At 41.7% G+C, this 23,812-nt stretch overlaps 1 protein-coding gene across 1 annotated transcript in view; it reads left to right on the top strand.

The window, feature by feature from the left end:
• Positions 1-18,626: 18,626 nt before the first annotated feature.
• Positions 18,627-23,812, top strand: part of dlg4a (discs, large homolog 4a) — a gene marked incomplete at both ends in the record, with an annotated part of 65,514 nt that continues 60,328 nt past the window's right edge. The window contains one exon of the mRNA XM_084474079.1: positions 18,627-18,656. Within this exon, the coding sequence (XP_084330205.1) occupies positions 18,627-18,656 (30 nt within the window). The remainder of the gene's footprint in view (positions 18,657-23,812) is intronic.

The following is a 23,812-nucleotide window of genomic DNA, read 5'->3' as shown; positions in this document are numbered from 1 at the left end:
ACCACCACCACCACCACCACCACCAACCACTATGCGAGGACAAATTTCACTCAGCTCAGTGTAAAAGAAAAGCAAAACTTTCTGAATTGAAATGATCGCCTCGCATAGTTTATTGTTGTTGTAACGAAGGTTGACCTTTCAGAGCGAGCGCCCTGGTTATGATTGCGTTATGGTTGAGGTTTGAAACGAGACAAAAGCGTCGCATACACACCTCCTAGGCTGCTTTTTGTTTCGCTCGGATGTTTTAAAGTTAAAACTACTGTTGAAACCCCCTCGTTTAGATTATTCGAGCTGATGATCGTGAACTCCCAAATCTTCCACTGTCTGTGTGCAGACGCGGTGTCTGTCACGCGTCCGAACTTCTCATTGACGGCGCCGCTGTCTGTACGCGATACACACGGAACGGCGATGTGCTATTGGTCGAGGGCGCTGCCCATCATTTTCCTGTACCAACAAGCTAGATTGTCTGTCGTGTCTCTTACTTTCTACGCATTTCTTTTTTCTCATTTATTTATTTTTTAACGTCCCCGAGCTGACCTCGAGTTAGCAGGAAAAAATGTGCCGGTTTATTTGGCTGAATTGAAACCAACCACAGTAATGAATTGATGTCACGATATCGACCAATATTATCTTTACCTCGTGTTCTTTTTCTGAATGTACATGCATTAAGAAATATTATTGGTGTAACATAAAGAAATTACATGTCATGTGGGGGTCCCCCCCTCGCACGTCCCCCCTCCCCCCCCCCACCCCCCACCCCCACCCCCACCCCGCCGTGTCTAGACAGTGACAGGTGTGCATGCGCGCGCTTGTCTGTTTCTTAAATGAAAATATTTTTTAAAAAGGAAACTATTATCTTATTTATTTATTTTCCGAACCAATTAGCGATGTGGGGTTTTATTTGAAGACCATAGAATAAAAGGCAAGTACATATATCATTATTTGTGTTGACATAATTCCGAAGCGATGTGTGTTTGTGTGTATGCGTGCGTGCGTGTGTGTGTGAGAGAGAGAGAGAGAGAGAGAGAGAGAGAGAGAGAGAGAGAGAGAGAGAGAGAGAGAGAGAGAGAGAGAGAGAGAGAGAGAGAGAGAGAGAGAGAGAGAGAGAGAGAGAGAGAGAGAGAGAGAGAGAGAGAGAGAGAGAGAGAGAGAGAGAGTGAGTGTTGAACGCGGTGTTGTTGTTGTTTTTTAAAGAAATGTAAGTAAACATAAACATAATTATTGTTATGCTGTTATGGTACATTACGCGAGACAAGCGCGAGATTCGCTAGATAATGGTCAAATAGATAGTGGAAATATCGCGCTCCCTGAGAGGATTTTGCGCGCCATCTGCAGGATACGACAGGAAATAATCTTCCGGGTTCAAAGGAGGACACTGTTGCGTCACCTACTTTGACCTACATTAAGGAGAGCTGCACCGTATAAAACTAATGCATGCCCAGATTGTCCGATTAGATAACACGCCGCATTATATTTACAATGTCTTTGAACAAGGTAGGGTTTGTTATCGTTTTACCATGTACACGCCGAACTTTCCAGTCCATGTATGTAAACTATAGGCTAGGGCTAGGCTACAATCGAAAACTATGTTGTTGTGTTTTTTTCAGAACACAACCCATCGACCCAGTGCGATTCATGTAGAGGAGGAAAAATCGTAAAAGAAATGCAGATGAAATTATGTTATTTCATTTCATACATCTAAAATATATATATGCTGAATATTCTACCCATATTATTTATTAAATAATTAATACAAAAAACACATTTATAAGCAAATAAAAACATTTCTATAAATCATGTTTATTGCATAAATGTGCCTGCTTCTCCATTATGAAGACTGAGGTCTAATTAAAAATATGAATATTCTAATTCATTATGAATTTCACTGCAACCTGCCAGGGAAACATAATTATGGTAACATAAATACATGTATTTAGTCCTATAGAACACATACCTGTGGGGGTTAATGTTTGAGTGACTTGTATTTAGGGTGACTGTCTACTATTATGTAGTTAGGTTACTTACAGTGAATAGAAAAGAAAGCACCAGATTAAACAGATGTATTCTGTGTCATTATGCTATTGTAGGACTTCACCAACCTGGGCATTGTTTGAATTATTGAAAGGAGATTATTTTGCTCATTTTGATGAAGTCCAGACGGCAACCAAGAAGTCACAGCGACAAGTAGTTTTGCAGGTGAAGCAATTTGATACTATAACAGGTACAGCCTGACTCTCAAGCAGGGAGAGCAATACTTAACAGTGTACTATCCTTCACAAGGTTAATGTATACATGTATACCATGAACATTTACCTAGACATACAGACAGGATGTTCGTATGCAAAGGAAACTGACCTAGCCCTATAGACAGGATACCATTCTGCAATGTATGCAAGAGGAAAGTACCCATCCGTACAGACAGGATACTGTGTTTCCTCAGGTTGTGTTATCTAGCCAACCCATCTGTTATCTGGTGTTTGCTAGTTCCCCTTTGTTAACCTGTTCCCTGGGGTGGACCAGTCACAAGGACCCCTTATCTATACCAGAAAAAACTCCTGTACCTCAATATTTCCCTCACATGGTATATTAACAAATGCATTGTGAGGAGGGGAAACTGTGTTAAAAGGCTGTATGAAACTGTATTCTGGGCTCATTCTACTAGAGAGGAGACTAGGGTATGCACACATTAAAATAGGTTAATTGTCTACAACTATTGTGAGCTTTTTTACATTTAGAAGTCTCATCTGTTCTAGACGCAATATCATATAAAGAAATTGCCACGACAGTATGCAATGGGAGATAACCTAGCCATACACACAATGTATGCTATGGGAAAGTTAGTGATACACACAATGTATGCTATGGGAAGGTACCTAGCCAAAACACAGAGAAAGGAGTTTTCTTCATACTGAAGAATGCATAGGCATGCAAAACGAAAAGATAGAAACATATGTTTTAATATAAAAATAGTAATAGTATATTAGAATATATTTTTATTGTGTATAAAACAACTTATTAATTACCACGTATGACAGCTTATGACATACAGAGACAAGTCAATGAGGAGCAGGTAGGGCGTCTTGCTCAAGGATTCCTACTGGTAGCCTGCAGACTGGGGATTGAACCCAGAACCTTTCAGCTGGACTGGCTAAATGATCCTGCCCTACAATAGTAATAATAGTGATTCAATAACTAGAACTGATAGAACTAATGCTAATATAAGTAATAGTAATAAAAGTATAATGTCTGATATAAGGACAATATCAAGTTACAGCTAACACTTAACATGCTACCCTCAGCCTAAGTCTAAGTCTGCATTTTTGACTAATGCAAAATAAAAGAAGCCAGTTGGTTTGGTTTTCTTTGCAACAGCTTTGAATGAACAGCCTGAGGACCTAGCAGAAGACTTAGAGGGTGTGTATCCAATGAGAATGGAAGCATTTAAACAGGGAACTCATGACCTTGGTTGAACTCAGTTCCTGCTTTCCATTAAAGGCATCAGTAGTGTCATGTGCTTTCACAAATTTCATAGAACCCATTTATTTGTGTCATTTATGTGGTTTATTTATCTTTATTTGCACTTTTCCAGAGCTATGGCGTATGTCTGCTTCCCAATTGTCCTGTCTTCTTGTAATATAGCATCGAGTCACCAATAAGGTTTTAATTAAATATATATATTTTAAAACATGTCTCCCAATGTAATTACATGTTCTATTGCAGTGAAACACTACTGTAGGCCTGCACTCTGCTGCCTTCTACTGAGCTCTGAATGCCACCACAAGAGGGTGGTCAAATGCAGTTATGTATTTAGGTGGATGACCGATTCACATTATTACCCAGAACAACAAGAAAACGTGTGGTTCAAAATATAAAATATAAATTTAGTCAGCCTGTGTTTCTTGTAGTAGTTGCTGCAGTGAAGGGAATGTCAGGCAATGTTTTCAAACTTTAACTTTTGTGTCTGTTGTGGATAAACACAACACTTTAACAAAATCACTTGTAAACAAGTGATAATAATTTGGTTTGCAGTTGGTTTGCAAATAACTCATTTTGGACCAGGCTTCTTGTTAACTTTCCAAAATGTGTGGATTCCTTCTACTTCTGCACTGACTAATCACACCCAGTGCATCGGGCCTAGAAAGTAGGTGAAATCCACCCACCCTTCATTAATTAAATAAAACAGACTTCATAAACCACATGCTTATGAGATTAAATTGTCTGTCAACCATCACTGGCTTGAGGTGGTTTACATGTGTGACAAACACAGTATTGAGTAAAGTAGCCACGTATAATCAAAGAAAACAAAATGCCTCTAACACATAAATGAGTTGACATAAAGATGTCACATGGATGATGACGCAAGCTTCTCCTACATAAGCATACATTCAAACAATTGCCAACAATACCACTGTATGTGATTGTTGAATACATTTATAAAGCAGACAGTGTTTGACTTTGACTGTAGCGTTAACTAGTTAACCGTGACTGTAGCATAAACTTAACGTTAACTTATAAGTCGGAATAAGTAAAATTAGAGGAAGAATGAAGGTTGAGCCGGTGTGGAGAGGTTTCCAGCTTTGAGGGGTCAACTTTGAGCTGTCATGGATAAACAAACACTTCAACAAAATAAGAGAGTCTGGGAAAGCCGAAGTATGAAAGATAAAGTCTTTGTTATCCCTTGTAACAAGTAGCAACAAAGTCTGAGTGGGTTTGCCAAAGAACTCCCTTGCCTCTCCCCAGACTTCAGCATATACGCTCCATTCTGCACATCCATACATCGCCACCTCATCCCATACATTAACGTCCTGACTTGGAAACATGCTGCTCCCTCGCTCTCCCTCCCTCTCTGCACTGAGGCCAGAGCTTCATATGGGACAGTTTATCTCCTTATTTGGAAGCATGCTGCTCCCTGGTACTGTATGTATTCACCTCTTGGAAAAGGCTGCTCTATTCAGGGCCTACTATAGTTTGAGCCTCTTACAATTATAAGTTCAATGTGTTCAACTGCAATGGTGGCATAAAGCATCTGTACTAGGGGAGAGGCATACCTTGGTAACTCAATGTTTTTCTGCACCCTAATTTGATAAATCAAGTCTTCACATTTGGTTGGAGGAACATCTCTTTGGTCAACCTAGATGCTATCATGGAATGTATTATGAGAAGGCAACAACTAAAAATTTATCCCACTACTGTTAGTGCTACCATGAGTATTATACCTATTTTTTACTAACAACGGGGCCAAATGGCCAAACAGCATCAAACCACTTAAGTGTATTGTAAGTGAGCCGCCAGGGGCTTTGGTATTGGGGATAAATGTTTAGCATTCATCTCCAAACCTTGTGCATACGCCTCCACGATCAGCGTTTTTTTCTGGGTACTGTCCCAAATGATCTTTGTGGCAAAATCCATTGTCAAACTGTTCTCCCTATGCCCCAACTAACACTAGGTGTTGACAATAAATCTGGCCTCAATTTAGTAGAAGTCAGAGAGTCAGCTGCACAATCATGTGGTGTTCCTTCAAAATCATGTTGAATTCTTTCTTCTGGATTTACTGTGGAACTTCTTTTTATGGTAACATCTGGAAATGTTAGTAATGCCAAATATTCCATCAATCTAGAGTTTCAAAATACAAACTTTCCTTTCTCAATTAATTCAGTGACTTTGTGATGCATGGAAATAGTCACTGGGTATTCCATTGTAACGGTTGAGGCCTTGTCATCATTATCATCACATTTTGTCATCACATCATTTCCCTCAACAATACTGTTTTGAGGACATAGTCTTCTATCCAATCTGAACCTAACCCTGTCATCCGCAGAAGTGTCATCATTAGTCTGACTGTCTCTGGCTTAGGTGCTTCACTAATCCATTGTAGCTGGCTGGGTGCTATTGTTTTAGTTTGATGTGCTACTAGCCTAGCTAGATATTCTCTTTATGTGACACCTTGTGTCCCCCTCTTGCCAGTGTGCTTAATGCAGTCGTGGCATCCTCATGACATTGCTCCAATGTGGGTGAACACATCAGAAGATCATCTACTACTGTACTGTACCAGGGTCTGGTCTAACACCAGCTCTTCCAAAGCATCTTTCAGGACTTGATTGAACTTGTGGAGAATGTTTACACCCCTGTTACATTCTCGTATATGTGTATTGGTTACCTCTATACAGGAATGCAAATAGATGTCTGCTTTCCTCTGCAAGGGGCACACAAATAAATGCTCCACATAAGTCAATCGCTGTGAAATATTTAGCATCAGGAGGGACATTGGCCTGCAGCGGCTTTTGGATTTGGAACTTCTGCCTGCATGTTTTCTAGTACTTCATTCAGAGCTCTTAGATCATGTACTAACCACCATTTTTGTTTGTCTGCTTTTACTACTGGAAGCAAAAAAAAATGACAATCCTATTTGGTTTCTATCAATACACGCTTAGCTTATAAACCTTCTATGTTATGGGCTATTCCCATCCCATCCTTGGGTTTCAAGTAGTACTGTTTTCACCATGGTAGTTTAGCATTAAGCAGTCCTGATTATACCTGAGTTAGCAGATTGTACCAATCCTACATTGGGGTCAAATGTTGACCATACCTATAAAGGTATTCTGGCCGCTATCTCGTTTCCCTCCACTATTACAGGACCTAAAAACACTGGCTACTCTGACACTCCTCTAAGAATTTGATTTTTATTTTTTATTAGAATGACGTACTATTAACTCGTTCAGACCTCAGCAATTTGCTAAGCGGTGTCTGCAGAGTTAATTTCGCAATTTTTAATACTATCCCCATTTAGCCCTCAGCAATTTGCTGAGCGGTACCCGCAGAGTTAATCTCTTAATTTCTATACTCGTTCAGACCCTAGCAAGCTTATCTAGCTAGGCGGTATGCACAGGTTACACTCAAGCAGAACCTCTAGAAGTGCACTTTCTCTAGGCGGTATTGCAGAGTCAGTCTATCCAAGAAGTCCCTCCTCTTAAGATTCTCTGTATCATAGTTTTCCTCTGACCACACAGTCCCTCTGTAGTAGAGGCAGTGTCTCATGACAACAGCTCACTTCTGACCAAGCAGTCCTTCAATAAAACGTATCTTCTTAAAACAATATCCCAGAATTTGACCTCTGATCAAACAGATATTTAAACAAGACTCCTACTCAGAGCGGTATCTCAGGACCGCTTCTGACCATGCACTCTCTTTCCCTAGCGGCGGTATCTCAGGAGTTAATCATCCCTGGCTCCCCTCTCTCTTTGCTTTTTTCCCTTATGTATAAAATGGTTTGTACATTCGGAGAGACACTTTACTTACTGCTTAGCGTTAGGATCGGGTAGGGACAGATCACACAATGATAAGTAAGAATGTTGCTTGTCTTTGCCAAACGAGTGGCCCCTCGGTTTTGTGCGACCCGTGCCGGACCCCGACCTGCAGCTCATCAGCTGGTGTCGGCCCCTTTTCTTTAGTCCTGTTTCTTACACCAAATTATTTTGTGGATAAACACCCTTAAACAAACACTTACACACTTAAACAAACTAAGAGAGTTTGAGAAAGCCGAAGTATGAAAGATAAAGTCTTTGTTATCCCTTGGAACAAGTAGCAACAAAGCCTGAGTTGGTTTGCCAAAGAACTCCCTTGCCTCTCCCCAGACTTCAGCCTATACGCTCCATTCTGCACATCCATCATCCATACGTCGCCACCTCATCCCATACATTAACGTCCTGACTTGGAAACATGCTGCTCCCTCGCTCTCCCTCCCTCTCTGCACTGAGGCCAGAGCTTCATATGGGACAGTTTATCTCCTTATTTGGAAGCATGCTGCTCCCTGGTACTGTATGCATTCACCTCTTTGAACAGGCCGCTCTATTCAGGGTCTACTATAGTTTGGGACTCTTATGAAAATGAGTTCAATGAGTTCAACTGCAATGGTAGCGTAAAGCATCTTTACTAGGGGAGAGTCATAACCTTGGTAACTCAAGGTTTTTCTCCACCCTTATTTGATTCATATAGTTCTTAGGCTCAGATAATGATTATATATTTCCTTTGGATGCTATAGTACATCTCCCACAGAGTCAGCTGAGTCACAAGGTTCATCTCAGGGGCGACAGGAGGTGTAAATGAGTAACACATGGATGTCCCTCAGAATGGAGGCCGGCATCTTTTTCCACACATAAAGGCATCATAATGACTTCCTTTTGACCTATAGTAAATACATTCATGAAGCAGGCGTTGAACTTTGACTGTGACCTATAGAACCAATGCAGGGGGCTCCTTTCTCCTCTGTGGCCGTCCTAAAGCCCTCCTTGTCTCTTCCTCTCAGAATGATAGCCGGGTATAGGGAGGTTTACAGCTTTAGGGGTCAACTCAGGGTCAGCTGAGTAACCAAATTTAATCTCAGGGACTGCAGGAGGTATGAAAGAGTAACATTTAGATGTCACTCAGAATATAATCCTTCGTTAACTCTGTGCTTTATCCACACTTATTTCATTCATGCGAGATAATGCTTTTAATTCCTTTAAACCTACGGTTAAATTCTCCCATCTATCTTTATTGATATAACTTGCATGGCTGGGTGTAGTATTAATACTATAGTCATATATTTAGTAGGAAAATAATATTTTGATATGTCGTTCCCTATTATATACTATGTTATTGTGTAATATTATATTATTACATATATAAGATATATAATATTAGTAGTTGGGGTACTATATGCTGTGTTATTAATGTGTACATGCTCATTTATTTAAAATAAACAGCATTCTACTTCTGACTATAAAAGCTCATTAGAAAAATAACCAATGGTTTTATTGTTGATCCCAAATTCATGGCTTAATCTTTGTTTTCAATAAATGCAATTATTATTTTATATATTGATACATTTATATTTGTATCAATGTATTCAGTCCAATGGAGCACATACCTGTGGGAGTAAATGTTTGTAATGTGCAGGTAGCTAACAATGAACAAAACAGCACCATATTATAAAACAGATGTGTATTGTTTCATTATGCTAATGAAGGCCTTCACCAACCTACAGGCCTTGGTTGATTTACCTAATGGCAATTCATTATTAAAAAATTCAGAGTACACACTTAAAAAAAAAAAAAGCAATTCATCTGAACGGACCAATCACATGCATCTTATTGTAATTGTTGTTATTCATAACTATAGAAATAAAATGATAGAAATACACAACACATGTTGACTAATTGCTGATTTTATAGCCCCAACCGACTGAGCACTTTGTAATTAACTATCAAGTCACGTAGTAAGATATTGGTAATGAGGATGGTTAAACAATCATATTAAGCCAATATATAGGCATAATCATATTGTGTATAGCATTGCTGTTGATAGCACTTTAACCAAAGGATATTATGGCATTTGAGATTTTGTCTGTTTTTTGTTGTGGTCGGATATACTCTTGCAACGGTATAAAGCACAGATAACAGCAACAGAAGGAATAGTATTCGGTCACTATTTGGGACACTATTGGGGACAATTTTTGCATTAAAGTGACTGAATACAAAATAAAGATAATTTAGAAGCAGGAAGGGGTGAGGAAGGGGTGAAGTAATAGTAATACAATTATAATGTCCCCCTTAGCCTTAGTCAAAATTGGCATATTTGACTCTTGAAATACGTGAGTTTGATTTCTTTGGTCCAGATTTGATGCTGCTGCCTGAGGAGCTAGAAGAAGACTTAGAGGGTGTTTATCCGAGGAGAATGGGAGCATTTGGGGACTCATGACCTTGGTTGAACTGTGCTTCCTGCTGTCCATTAAGGACATCAGTAGTGTCATGTGCTTTCCCAAATTTCATACAAAGCATTCATAGTGCTATTTATCTTGATTTGCAGTTTCACAGGGCTATGGTTGGTGTATATCGGCTTCCAACTGTCTTCTTGTAAAGTAGCATTGGCTTATAAATAAAATAAAGTTAAAATTAAATATATACAGTATATATATATATATATATATATATATATATATAAATATATATATTAAAGCTCCCATGGCATGCTATTTTATGGATGCTTTAATATAGTGGGCACCTAATTCAGTACTTGAATACGTTCAAGAAATTCAGCCTTGGTGCAGCTCATTGTGGGACTGCAGAGCCAGTCCCACAATGAGCTCTCCACAAACGTGCCGTTTTTAGAGGCGGGTCAGGCGGTACCATGCGCTAGTGTTTACAGTGGAACACTGAACACTCCAGTGGGAGTGGGAGTCCTGGAGCTCTATATCTAAATAATATCATATTATATTTAGATATCTATATAATATAATATATATTATAATGGTCAAAAGCTGCGCCTCTGGATGATATTATGAATCTCAAACGACTGCGTTGGGTTCTCAGACACCTCTGGTTCTTCCACTTCCATGTCAATATTTCCCGCGATTGTTGCCTGGGGTTGTCTCCCGCCGGAGCCCCGCTGCCCGCCGGAGCCCCCCTGCCCGCCGGAGCCCCGCTGCCCACCGGAGCCCCGCTGCCCGCCGGAGCCCCGCTGCCCGCCGGAGCCCCGCTGCTACAACCCCGGGCAACGGGCAGTGTTCAGCGGGCAGTGGGGCTCCGGTGGACAATCCTGGGCAACAATCTTTTTCTCCACCATGTCGCGGTTCCCAATTCCTTCTCAACCATGGCCGAGATAATCCTCACTACGAATCTCGTTGTGGAAATACCAGAGACCTCAGAGAACCCGACGCAGTCTAGTCTTTTCACCAAATGGGAGCTTTATGCAAGCTTGCGTTATTGTGTTGCGTGTTATGCGCCATAACACCAACAGCAGAACGGTAAATAAAAAGAACACTTGCGTTACAGTGTGTGTATCCTAGCTCATTGTCTCATTGGCGGGCCAAATTCTCTGGGCGGGCCAAGCAGAGAAAAGGGAGGTAACTTGGCCCCATATGACGACATATGGGGCCAGATCCCAAATCTGCGTGTTTGAGTGTTAATATTTTCAAAGTTGGAGCAAGATACTGCTCGTTTTACACCTAACACAATTTTTAGCTACTGGGGGACCATAGGCAGGCTAGGGGAACTATATTAATGTTAGAAAACCTCATAAAGTGAAAATTTCATGCCATGAGACCTTTAATATATAATATTATTATGATAAAGACATTGCGTCTCATTGTGAAATTTAATGTTCTATACCTAATTGTATGTTGTTGTAGGCCTACACTCTGCTCCCTTGAGCTCTAAATGCCACCACAAGAGGGCGATAATATCACATAGGATGTTGATGAACATTGACCTTAATAGAACCCTAACAACAAAAAAGTTCTAAATATAAAAGATTAATATGGTTGGGTTGTGTTTCTTGTTGTTATTGCTGTAGTTAAGGGGGGAAATCAGACAATGTTTTCGATTGTAATTGTTGTGGTTTAGTGATACATCTTGTATTATTGCTTGTTGTACTGTATATATAAATACCATAGTATTATTATTTAGTAATAATAATACATAATACATAGTATGTTGTACACTATTTAATATAATATTAATTGCGTCATGTTATATTAATACTTGCAATATTACTTGTAGGCCTTATATGCTGTGTCATGATGTGTGTGTGTGTAAATGCACATTCATTCTGAATAAATAGCATTCTACTTCTGAAAATATGAAAACTTTTCCCAAATAAACGTTATATGTTGATCTCAAGCTCATTGTTTGATCTTTGCTTTCAATAAATGCATAAATAAATAAATGCAAGTGATATATTTTTTTTGAGCTCTTGAAATGGACTTGTTTAAGACACAATTACTATTATTATGTCAAATAACGTTTTATCTAGACTGCAGATAGAAGCAATTACTTTATTATTTGATGTGTGTGTGTGTGTGTGTGTGTGTGTGTGTGTGTGTGTGTGTGTGTGTGTGTGTGTGTGTGTGTGTGTGTGTGTGTGTGTGTGTGTGTGTGTGAACATAAGAAAACACTTTTGAAATGCCAGGATGTGTATCCTAACGTACCTGGCCAAAAAAATATATCCTTTCTTTGACTGAACAGTAACTTCATAAATTCCCTGAATTATCGGAAGATTTAAACTTTTATGATCAATAAATGGTCCAGTCCTTTCTTTCATAAATGTAATTATTATTAATATTGTTATTAAGATGTTTTATCATTATTATTATTTCTTTATTATTTGTATTATTTTTAAATTATCATTACCTTTTATCACTTATCAGCACCTTATTCCAAACCTAAAATAAATGCATATTGAATTTAAATAAATAATCATTGTGAATGAGAAGGTGTTCAAGAGATATGTAAAAGAGGGAGTTATATGTTAAGGAGGAGGAGTTAAAGAGGAGGAGTTTAATTATATGTTAACGAGGAGTAGTCAAAGAGGAAAGAGTTTAATTATATGTTAACTAGGGGTAGTCATAAGGGGAGGAGTTTATATACCGGCAGAGTTAAATGTATACGTTAATGAGGTAGTTAAAGAGGAGTTACATATATATGAGGTGTCCTTAAAGAGCAGTCGTTGAATAATCTGTAAAATGGGAGGAGTTAAAGTAGTTGTAAATGGTTATCTTAAAGCTAATTTGCCAGGGTGATGATGGTACTTTTGAAGAAACATATAAACTCTTTGAGATGTGATTCTCCTTTAGCTGCATAATTCAACACATTCTTCTGCGCGAGTCGACGCGAGTAATCCTGGAGAAGATGAGGTCCATTTCTTTTTTAAACCTCCCTGTTCTTCAATAGGCTTTCGCCCCTTGCATGAAGAACTAAATAGCAATATAAATGACAGTATGTGGTTACTAGAGTAACCACATTCTATATAGTATACTGGCCTTAGAGTACAGAAGCATGTCATCAGGGAGCAGGGAGAGGGGAGGGCCTCTTGCTCAAGGACGCCTACAGCCTGCAGACATTGGGGATTGTACCCACAACCTTTCAGCTGGACTGGCTGTCCTGATTGAACTAATAGAACCAATAGTGACAAAACTAGTGTTAGTAATGAAGGGAAGGAAATGTCTGACTAAGTTGGTCTTAATGCTGGGATAGATATCCAATCAAATTAAATTCCAACTTTGATAGAGTGCTTTTGGTGCAAAACATTAATACAGTATGATCTTAACATAGGAAACAACACATTAAGAGCAACAGATGTTTGTTCTATAAAAACACCATAGGGTCAGAATAGTTTGAGAAAACAACAATAAACAGTTTGTGATACAACAGGGACAAGAAATTAGATCAAGTCATCAGTATGAGATACACAGACACTTTTGAGGGGAGAATTAAGAACAAGAAATGATTAGAAGGAAGCCAAACAAAAAAGGTAAGCTTTAAGACGATGACCGCATCTTCAATCTTAATTTTCACGAGTTGATGCACTTTTAATTTTTCAAGAAAGATCTGATTTTCAGCCTCAGCGATTGCATGGTGATACAAACTTTTTTTTATTTTCGATATCTTAAGAAATATCCTACAGCTTGGTCAGAATTTAACTTCTAAATGTTGATAATATGAAATGTTATATATTATATACTACATGTTTATGATTTATGACTCTTTACGTTTTTTATAATTTTCTTATTCTTTAATCTCTCAAAACAATACTAACACTGGTTATACAGATAATAAATGATTAATTACATTGCGAAATGTTGTTGTACTCTTGTAATTGCACTATATTTCCAGAGGAGGGCGCCCGACTCCAGGCAATACAGCGTTCCACCAACATTGTAGATTTAGTCTGTCGACTAAAAAACTGTTGGCTCACATTCCCATACAAAACCTTATTGAAACTTTTAAACCCAAAGTTTTCATGAAATCATGAAATCAAATCTAAACGTCAATCTTTGTGCTATGTCTGATAAAATACATTTAATTTTATATTGAATCAAAATGGTATATTACAATGAATACATCATGACACAGTCCCCCCCTCCTCCCTCACACACACACACACACACTGATAAACCCCAGTATTTATATCCAAATCGTTATTCACACGCCAGCAGTGTCTGACCTAATTACAAAAATCATATTAATTATTATTCCAGTGTTAAATATTGAATATGGCAGGGAGCTGTCCTGGGCGTGTTTGCCTGTGTTCAGTTGAACTATAGGCCCACTCTGTAGAGTGTGGGTGCCAGCGGGGCTGTGTGGCTGGCTCTCACCCTGCAGCTGGAAAGGACCACAAGCAGCGCGTGCCCTTGGCCTACTTCCTGAGCTCAGTGCTCAATGCTAGCACTGCGTGAAGCCGAGTCCTCTTAAGGTAAAGCAGGGCAACGGTATGGATGCTGCATTCTTCATGGTGAGTGGCCTTCTATCAACACTTTTACACTCCTAAGTACAACTTTGAGGCAGAGCGAGAGGGGTTTGATAGCATATTGATAATAGCTGCACCGGATTCTAAGTTTTGGTGGATTTATAGTTGTTTCAATTGATGACTGTTGTGGGATTTTTAACCAATGATGGTGCCCCGTGTGCAGCTGGTCTATATGCGTCTTTGTATGTGTGTGTGTGTGTGTGTGTGTGTGTGTGTGTGTGTGTGTGTGTGTGTGTGTGTGTGTGTGTGTGTGTGTGTGTGTGTGTGTGTGTGTGTGTGTGTGTGTCGTGTGTTTATTTGTGAGAAAGAGGAGGGACCCTAGCAAGTTACACATGTAGAACAGTTGTTGAGACGACGATTCTAGTTACAGATATTCTCTGTTAGAACTGATGCTGAGCGGGGTTGTATAGAATAGATACTATTGAATATTTATACTTATTAAGCACTTTTATCCGAAGCAACTCACAGTGATTTCATCTTTAGTTACACACCGTAAATGAGCAGGTAGGCATCTTGCTCATGGATACAGGTAGACTGCAGAAAATGGGGTTGGAACCCAGAACCTTTTGGCTGAGAGTCAGCCTTACCACGAGACCATCCTGCCTCATTGTATACTTTAAGATCTCTTCCTTTCATTACCTGCTGCTGATAGTTCATTCACTCTAAGTGAACTCCAGAGGCTTTATTTTAAACTCGAAACTAGTTTCATCATGTCCTACAAACCGTGTTTACCATTATTTCTGTACATGAGTTTTGAATTCATAAAACATTTGCGCAATTTGTGTTGACAAAGTCAAATGTTATATCACTGCATCATAATGCAATTCATCTGAGCATTTTTTCCATAAGAAATAGCACTAAAACAAACCATTACAACATGGAGTTTTCCATACGACAAGACACTAATTAGTTGTGTCAGTGATGGAAATAAATGTCTCCATGACTCACACACACACACACCTCCTTGTGAGACTATTTATATCCCATCTTAGTCAACAAGATACAAAGAGTATAAATGTGTTTATTCTCCTCTTTTGTATTCTATCTACTAAACTAAACTAAAGACTTAAGCCATTCCTTACTATATTTTTTATATGTCAATTGAAGCTATTGAATGCTCATAATTCATAATCCCAATCTCATATTTGGACATGGGGTGGTAGGGCTAGCCAATGGGGATGCTGCATTCTTCCTCTTCTAGGTGGATGAGAGATGGATGAGAGATGGATGAAAGGTGGATGATGGATGGATGAAAGGGAGATGAGTGATGGATGAAAGGTGGATAATGGATGGATGAAAGGGGGATGAGTGATGGATGAAAGGTGGATGGATGGATTTAAGGATAAAATAATGGATGGCTAACAGACTGACAGATGGACGGAGGGACGTGTGATAGATAAGTGGATGATAGTGGGGTGGTTGGATGATAGATGGGTGGTTGGATGATAGATGGGTGGTTGGATAATAGATGGGTGGATGATAGATGGGGGTTGGATAATAGATGCAGGGTTGGATGATAGATGGGGGGTTGGATGATAGATGGGGGTTGGATAATAGATGCAGGGTTGGATGATAGATGGGGGGTTGGATGATAGATGGGGTGTTGGATGATAGATGGGGGGTTGGATGATAGATGGGGGGTTGGATGGGTTGATGATAGTAGAGGGATGGAGTATAGATTGCTAGTTGGGTAAATGGATGACAGATGAATAGATGAAGGATGGATAAATGAATGGACTGGATGATAGATGGACCAATGGATGGATGGATGATAGATTGATAGTTGGGTGTCCGGGTATGATAGAGGGATGGCTGATAGATGGATGAACAAACAGATGCATGATAGACGGATGGATGAGCAGAAACATCATGACTCTTGTGTCACGTGTTCATATGACTGGCACAACGCTGACAGAGACATCAGAGAGAATAATTGACGGACTAGAGAACATGCCATAGTTTCTATTTCACGCCGCTCTCCCCGAACTCCCTTCAACTCTTCCAGAGTGGAGCACGTCGGCCCCCCTTGTTTGTTTTGCAGAGCTGCGTCTTTCTGTTCCACCCGAAGTATCTGTGTATTTACACATCCGTGGCGATCAGGGATGGGTGTGCGGTTGAATCTCACTGCTAATAGGCCCTCTCCTGGCCCGTCTCTCCGGGGAACAAGTGTGTGTTCATCACTCACAATCGCTTTACTGCTGCACCATTGGCCCTGCATTGTAGGGCGCAGGGTGAGGTCGATGTGTGTGTGTGTGCATGTGTATTATGTGCCTGTGTGTGGGGGTGGGGGGCGGGGGGGGGAGAGGAGGGTAGAGGGATGGGCCGTATTCAGCCAATTTTAGAACCGATGATGCAAAGAAGACACCATAAGACACTGAAGCAGACGCTCCGACCCTCCTCCTCTTCCTCCCCCCCCCCCCCCCCCCCGCGCATGACTCCCGAGTGGTACAGTCCGGAAGCTTAAAGACACAGTGCAGCTGAACACACATTACATCTTTTCATTGCGGTGCGCTTAAAACGCGAGAAAACTGGTTGCACGTCTCCTCCTCCTCCTCATGTGTCGGCTGAATATAGGAGCGCTCGCTTGTTATTTCAGACAAGAGCACACACTGAGGTGTGATGTAGTCCCAGTCTAAATTTATAGATAGCACTTCTTAATTCCCCTTGATTACTAATTTAAATCACACTGCTGCTTGGCTGTTTGCCCCATATTGCTTGATGCAAAATGAATGAATGGACATACGGACACGCGCATGTACATGTACACATCCACAAACACATACACACACACACACACGCACAAGCAGGTACTCATACATATGCAAACACACACATGTATGCGCCAACATCCACACACATGTATGCGCCAACATCCACACACATGCACGCAGGCTTACTCCCACTCTCACCCATGTACACACAAACAAACAACACACAGAAACACACTCACACACTTATCTGTATCTTCCTCGTGCTCACACGCTTACAGCTGCACACACACACACACACACACACACACACACACACACACACACACAGAGACTCAAACACATACACATGCAAACACGGCAGCCGTATGTGCACACACATGCACACGCAAGCACACGATCATCAAATGTGCGCATCGGATGCAGTGAGTTCCCGTGGCCACGTATCAGCGCTACGGCAACAGCCGCACGATAACAACAAGCCTCGCTATTGCCATGGCAACAACTGCACCATTGCTTGGGTAACAGCTGCAGAGTGTTAGCACAAGCAAGACGGGAAAAAAAAGAGAAGAAGAAGCCCTTCATGGTTTTTGATTTTCATTGTTTCACTGGGACCGGGCAATCCGAGTGGTTTTCTGGGTTGTCTTCGGTTTGTATGTGTGCATGTGTGTGTGTGTGTGTGTGTGTGTGTGTGTGTTTGTACGTTTGCTATATGTTGTCTTTGTTCCATGGTGCATATGTAATTCACACTCTCCTCCTCAACACATTTCCCTTTCGGTCTAATTCCTTCTGTCCTCACACACACATGCACGACACACACACACACACACACACACACACACACACACACACACACTCACCCACTCTCCCTCTGCCTTATTCTCTCTCTCTATCTCTCTCTCTCTCCTTTCTCTCCCCCCTCATCACTTCTCCTTCCTCTGCTCTTTCACTCTCTCTCTCTCTCTCTCTCTCTCTCTCTTCTTTTTCCCTGTTTATTTAACCCAGCCAATTTCCCCCCCTCTTCCCCCCACGCTTTCCGTTTGCATCCCCCCACCGTTCATCCCTCCATAGTTCACCCCTCCATCCTACTCTCTCATTCCTCTCCCTTTGCCTTCTACCCCTCTCTGTCGTTCTGTTTGCCATCCTTTTTGTGCTATCTTGTCTGCTGAAATAACCTCACCCTCCCCTCGCCTCTCTCCTCCATACTTAATTCTGAGACCACCCTCTCGCTCTCTCCTCTGCTCGCTCTCTCTCTCTCGCGCGCGAGCGCTCTCGTTTGCTCTCCCTCTCTCCCTGTAGCCCTCCCCCTCCTCCCCTCCCTTTTTCTTCCTCCTTCCCCCTCCCTCGGTCCTCGCTCTCTCTCTCTCTCTCTCTCTCCCTCTCCCTCTCTCTCTCTCTCTCTGGCTGCTTCAGTTAGTCAAAAAAGAGATCCGCGGTCGGGAAAGAAACAGGGGGGACAGAGGCAGGACGTGAGAGAGAGAGTGTGTGTGTGAGAGAGAGAGAGAGAGAGAGAGAGAGAGAGAGAGAGAGAGAGAGAGCAGGTGTGGGGCAGGCGGGGGAGAGGGCAGAGGGGTCTCAGCCCTCTATCGTGGGGGGGTCGGGGGGTGAGAAATACCCTGATATTCTGTTCCCAGTACAATGGACTGCCTCTGCATTGTGACTACAAAGGTAAGGCTCTTCGGCTCGACCGTTACTCTGCGACCACGAGTCGCTCATGAGTGTGTGTGTGTGTGAGAAAGAGAGAAAGGGAGAGAGAGAGAGGGAGAGAGAGAGGGGGAGAGAGAGAGAGAGAGAGAGAGAGTGTGTGTGTGTTTGACAGAGACAGAGAGAGTGTGTGTGTGTGTGGGTGTGTGTGTGTGTGTGAGAGAGAGGGAGAGACATATAGAGAGAGAGAAAAGAATCAGACAGGTAGAACAAGTGTTTCCTGAACACGGGAGGAAAGACTCTTCTTCTGCCACCTTCCATTTTTCTGCATTTTCATTTACCTTTTGTGGAATATTTTAAACATTTATTAGGGAAAAGACACACACACACACACACACACACACACACACTAAAACACACAGGGAGAAAAACACACGTGCACGGACGATGACCCATCCATGCGGTTCCAGTTGTGTTGGGGGGGCGGGGGGCTGGGGGCGCATACATTAAAGCGCTAAAGAGCATGCATGCTAACGCTAGGTGCTGTTCTCCATCGTGAGCTGCGGCCTGGCTATACTCAACACCTCACACTTGACTCGCTCTCTCCCCCACACACTCTCTCACTCTCAGACTTTTTCTCTCTCTCTCTCCTACTCTCTCTCTCCCACTCTCTCTGTCTTTCTCTCTCTCTCTCTCTCTCTCTCTCTCTCTCTCTGTCTCTCCATGGTCGTGCATGCTGTCTCTACCGGCCGCTTGACCCCGGCGTCGCCACTGGAGGGACGCGCATGTCGCTGGCGTGCTGGATGCGTGCTCTCTGTCACACTGTACATGCAGTCATGTCAGGGAGAGAGAGAGCGCAGGGAGACAGAGAGAGGGAGGAAGAGGAAGAGAGCAGCAGTGGGGTTTGCCGTGCATGCTAATCTCTGGTCTCAAGCGATGCTAAGCTACCAAACCTCGACCTGCCTCACGAGAGGCTCCTAGAACGCCCTTATTGTGAAGGGTTAGGTATAGGATGGATTTCAGTTGGTTGGACGTGGTTTGGTTTGCCATAGTACGCTATGAAAGCTATCAACTGAATGCTAATGCTACTAACATAATATCTTAATTAAAGAATGCTACTGATACTACAAGTAGTATCATAATACTAATACCACTAACAGAATACTAATACGACTAATGGAATGCTACTAATACTAACTCAATACTAAAACTACTAACAGAATACTTACTAGTACTACTAAATTAATGCTAATGTTAGTCTACTAACAGAATACTAATGATTATAACAGAGTACTAATACTACTGTAGGAATACTAATAAGTCTTACTGAATTCCACCCTAATACCAATACTACTTACACGGCTGAGAGAGAGTATATTAACCCAACTACTAACAGACTAATACTAGTACAAATATGTGTTCCTATGTACTGGTGATAGAGGCCTGGTTGCTAGAGTAGCTCTCTCAGCATCGTTTATGTTCATGTCTGCAGTCACATGGAAACGACACAGAAAATAAAAGCACACAATAACAGACACACAATGTAATACACAAAACAGCGATACAGATAGACAGATACAGGAAAGCACCAACACACAAGCATTAGTTGGCAAACAATTATGATAACCTGAAGAATTGGCATGTGTGTCTGCATGTGTGTGTGTGTGTGTGTGCTTTATGTGTGTGTGTGTGTGTGTGTGTAGTACTACACATTAGCCGTCGTTTGGCTCTTGCGGTCGATTACATAAATGAGTTCTTAACTATAGAACAGATTCATACATTCACTCGCTCTTATCTTAATCTCTCAGTTTCCCTGGCAACAGTGCTCGTGGCTAACAGATGAAGCTAAACTTTGAGATGAGTAGGGAGACAGCTTCATGGAGGAAGTGAAGAGAATCACATTTGTTTTAGGAAGAACGTCTCTATTTCTGTTTGCCTGTTTAATCCACTAAAGGGTTAATTGCCGCCCACTAAACACTTAATCCACTAATACGATCCCTTTTTTAACTTTCACTTTTTCAATCTTTGCCATCGTAAACAAGTTGAGTTACATGTCATCCCTGCAATCCTGACAGGTAGTTTGTAACATAGAAAGTATTGAATAATTGAAGTATTTTAAACAAGGGTTATTCCTGGGCACACTTATTATTTTGAAGAAGATTTTTCACTCTTGCCCCAAGGAATCACACAAAAAAGAACCTTTGGCTAAAAATAGTTTTTTAAACAAAGATGAAGCTCCTTTTATTTGAAATATTTCTTTGCCTGTCACTGTTTTGACTGTCACAGTTTCCCACCCCTTAAAAACCGTCAACCTGAGATCTTACACAAAGGTATTTAACGTTATTAACTGCAGAAACTAAGGTGTTTAGCTTTTAGCAAGCTCCAATGTAATCCCGAAGCTTGTTGTTGTCATGTAATAATTGCCACAGATAAATCAAACAAACACAGGTCAGTCCAATGGCCAACACATCTGTTTTAACACTGTAACACTATCTAAAAATATCACAATGTGAATTCAAACGAAGCGCCAGCCTTTTTACACAACATCAAAGTGTTGTGATTTCCATGTTGTGTGAAAGGCAGGAGTTGTGGTGCGTTAACACCGCGTCTTGCGCCGCTAACTACGGAGCGACCATCAGGTGGTAACCGGGGCCGTACTGCAGCAGGTAAAGAATGCAAATTCCTGCTCGGGCTTCCTGCAGCAGGTGAGCATTGAGCAGTGAACTGGCCCAACACACCCACACACTCCTGGCGATGTGAATGACAGTCTGCCTGTGTTTCGCTACTCTTCCCCTCACCGGGGCTCTATGCGCAAAGAACCTCTCTCAGTGGGAATGCTCCGGCAGACGCACCGCTTAGCATAGCGGCGGGCTGCCTCGCTGAGATAATACCGGGGCTGGGGAGGGTGGAGGTGTTTCTCGCATTACGGTGACAGATACACGTCGAGGAGTGTGGAGGGTTGAGGTGTTGGTCCACACGTCATAGAGGCAGCACAGCTTGGGAAAAAAATAAAAGCTCATTGGATGGTCCAAATATTAAAATGCGTTGTTGTGTTTTGTGAAATGATATATATACCATACCATATTTTGTAGAGACTAGCAGTGAGTATTTTTTTCAATTTAAATCATGATGTTCTTAATGTCTTCTTACAGCTGCACTGACCCTCTAGCCTATTCATATAATACTGGAATAGTTATGATATGAAGGCTATAAAGTACTGAGTCACATTGGGGTGATCCTTGAAACATAGGATCATTGTACAGAGAAATAAACATGGCTCACATGAATGTCCTAGAGAATACTTTCGGTTAGGTGGCATAAAATACACGTTTGGCTGTTCTGGTAGAGATGATTCTGCACCCTGGTCCTGTGGAAAAGTAAGATGACAGAAATAGACAGAGAGATCAGGTTTAGCTGGGAGGAAGGTATTCAGGAAGTCCAGGGTGTCTTACATCATTGAATGTGATGCTGCAGTGATCATTACTTTAGTTTAATTTGTATTTCAGTTTAGGCGCATATGGTTTATCACATAAACTTTTACTTGTGTGAGTTCCTTGCTTGATGCCCTCCTCTCTCTATTACTTTGCCCTTACCCCAGTTACAAGTTATTATTTATTCATTTAGCACACGTTTTAATCCAAAATGACCTGAATTCAGATAATTTCATCAATGAGCAGGTAGGGGATCTTGCAGGGGACATTGGGGATCGAATAAAGTAGCTTTCGATTGCGAGTTGAACACCCTATCACTAACACCCTCCTTCCCCAGGTCCCAGCTCTAGGGACTATTCTCTCTCTCTTTCTCTCTCTCCCTCTCCCTCTCTCCCTCTCTCCATGTCTCTCTCTCTGTCCCTCTCTTTCTCTCGTTTTAGTCTGCCCCAACCCTAGTTCTGTGGATTATTCTCTCTATTGCTTTGGTCTAACCCAAACCCAGTTCTATGGATGATTCTCTTATCTTCATGCTCTGGTCTACCCCTGGTTTCCCACTCTACTGCCATGCTCCCATCATGGCCTCCTTAAGCTCTCATCCATTGCTGCCCCCCCCCCCCCCCCTCTCTCTCACTCGCTCTCTCTCTCTCTCTCTCTCTCTCTCTCTCTCTCTCTCTCTCTCTCTCTCTCTCCATCACCTCTGAATTCCTCAGTTTAGCTGACCCTCATCTTTTTCCTTCTCCCATTTAACCTCCCTTTCCTCTTACGCTTAAACCTCTTTTCTCTCTCTCTCTCTCTCTCTCTCTCTCTCTCTCTCTCTCTCTCTCTACCTTTCTCTCTCCTCCTCCTCCTCCCTCACCCTCTCCATCCTGTCTTTTCTCTTCTCTCTTTCTAGGCTTCCCTCGTTAGAGCACTTGCAGATTAATAATATATTTAAGGAGATGTACATAAGGTCAGCTGCTGCGTTTTGAATGTGCAGTGCTGGATCAAAGCTAGTCGCTATTGCAAAGCTATTCTCTGCAGCCTAGCTGCTCTCTATAGCCTAGCTGTTCTCTATTATCTAGCTGTTCTCTATTATCTAGCTGGTCTCTATAGCCTAGCTGGTCTCTATAGCCAGCTAGTCTCTATTAGCCTAGCTAGTATCTACAGCCTAGCTGGTCTCAATAGCCTAGCTGGTCTCTATAATCTAGCTGGTCTCTATAATCAAGCTGGTCTCTATAGCCTAGCCGGTCTCAGCCAGTCTCTGTAGCCTAGTTAGTCTCTATATCCTAGCCGGTCACTATAACCTAGCTTGTCTCTATAGCTTAGCTAGTCTTTAGCCAACTGGTCTCTATAGCCTAGCCTGTTTCTATTGTCTCTGTATCTGTGCTGCCTCCATGATGAGCACATTGTCAGCGTCTCTAATTACTATGCTTAGTTTATATTTATTTGTGTGGGTGACGGGTGGTTCTGAGTGTGTGTGTGTGTGTATGATAGAGAGAGCATGGGATGGGAGGACAGGGATGGGTAGGCTGTGCCTCGTATATGTAAACACAAAATATTGCTGAGAGTTTGTAAGACAGTTAAGCTGTCAACCTTCCTCTCATTTGGAATAAAACAGACCCAACTCATTATTCCTTATTCAACTGCCCAGCCTAACCCTAAGTGTGTGTGTGTGTGTGTGTGTGTGTGTGTGTGTGTGTGTGTGTGTGTGTGTGTGTGTGTGTGTGTGTGTGTGTGTGTGTGGAATGTAGTCTGATGCAGTCCCTGTTT

The sequence above is a fragment of the Micromesistius poutassou genome (genome assembly GCF_964030765.1).
Source record: "Micromesistius poutassou genome assembly, chromosome: 10".
NCBI lineage: Eukaryota > Metazoa > Chordata > Actinopteri > Gadiformes > Gadidae > Micromesistius > Micromesistius poutassou.
This window is presented reverse-complemented; position numbering and strand designations above follow the sequence as displayed.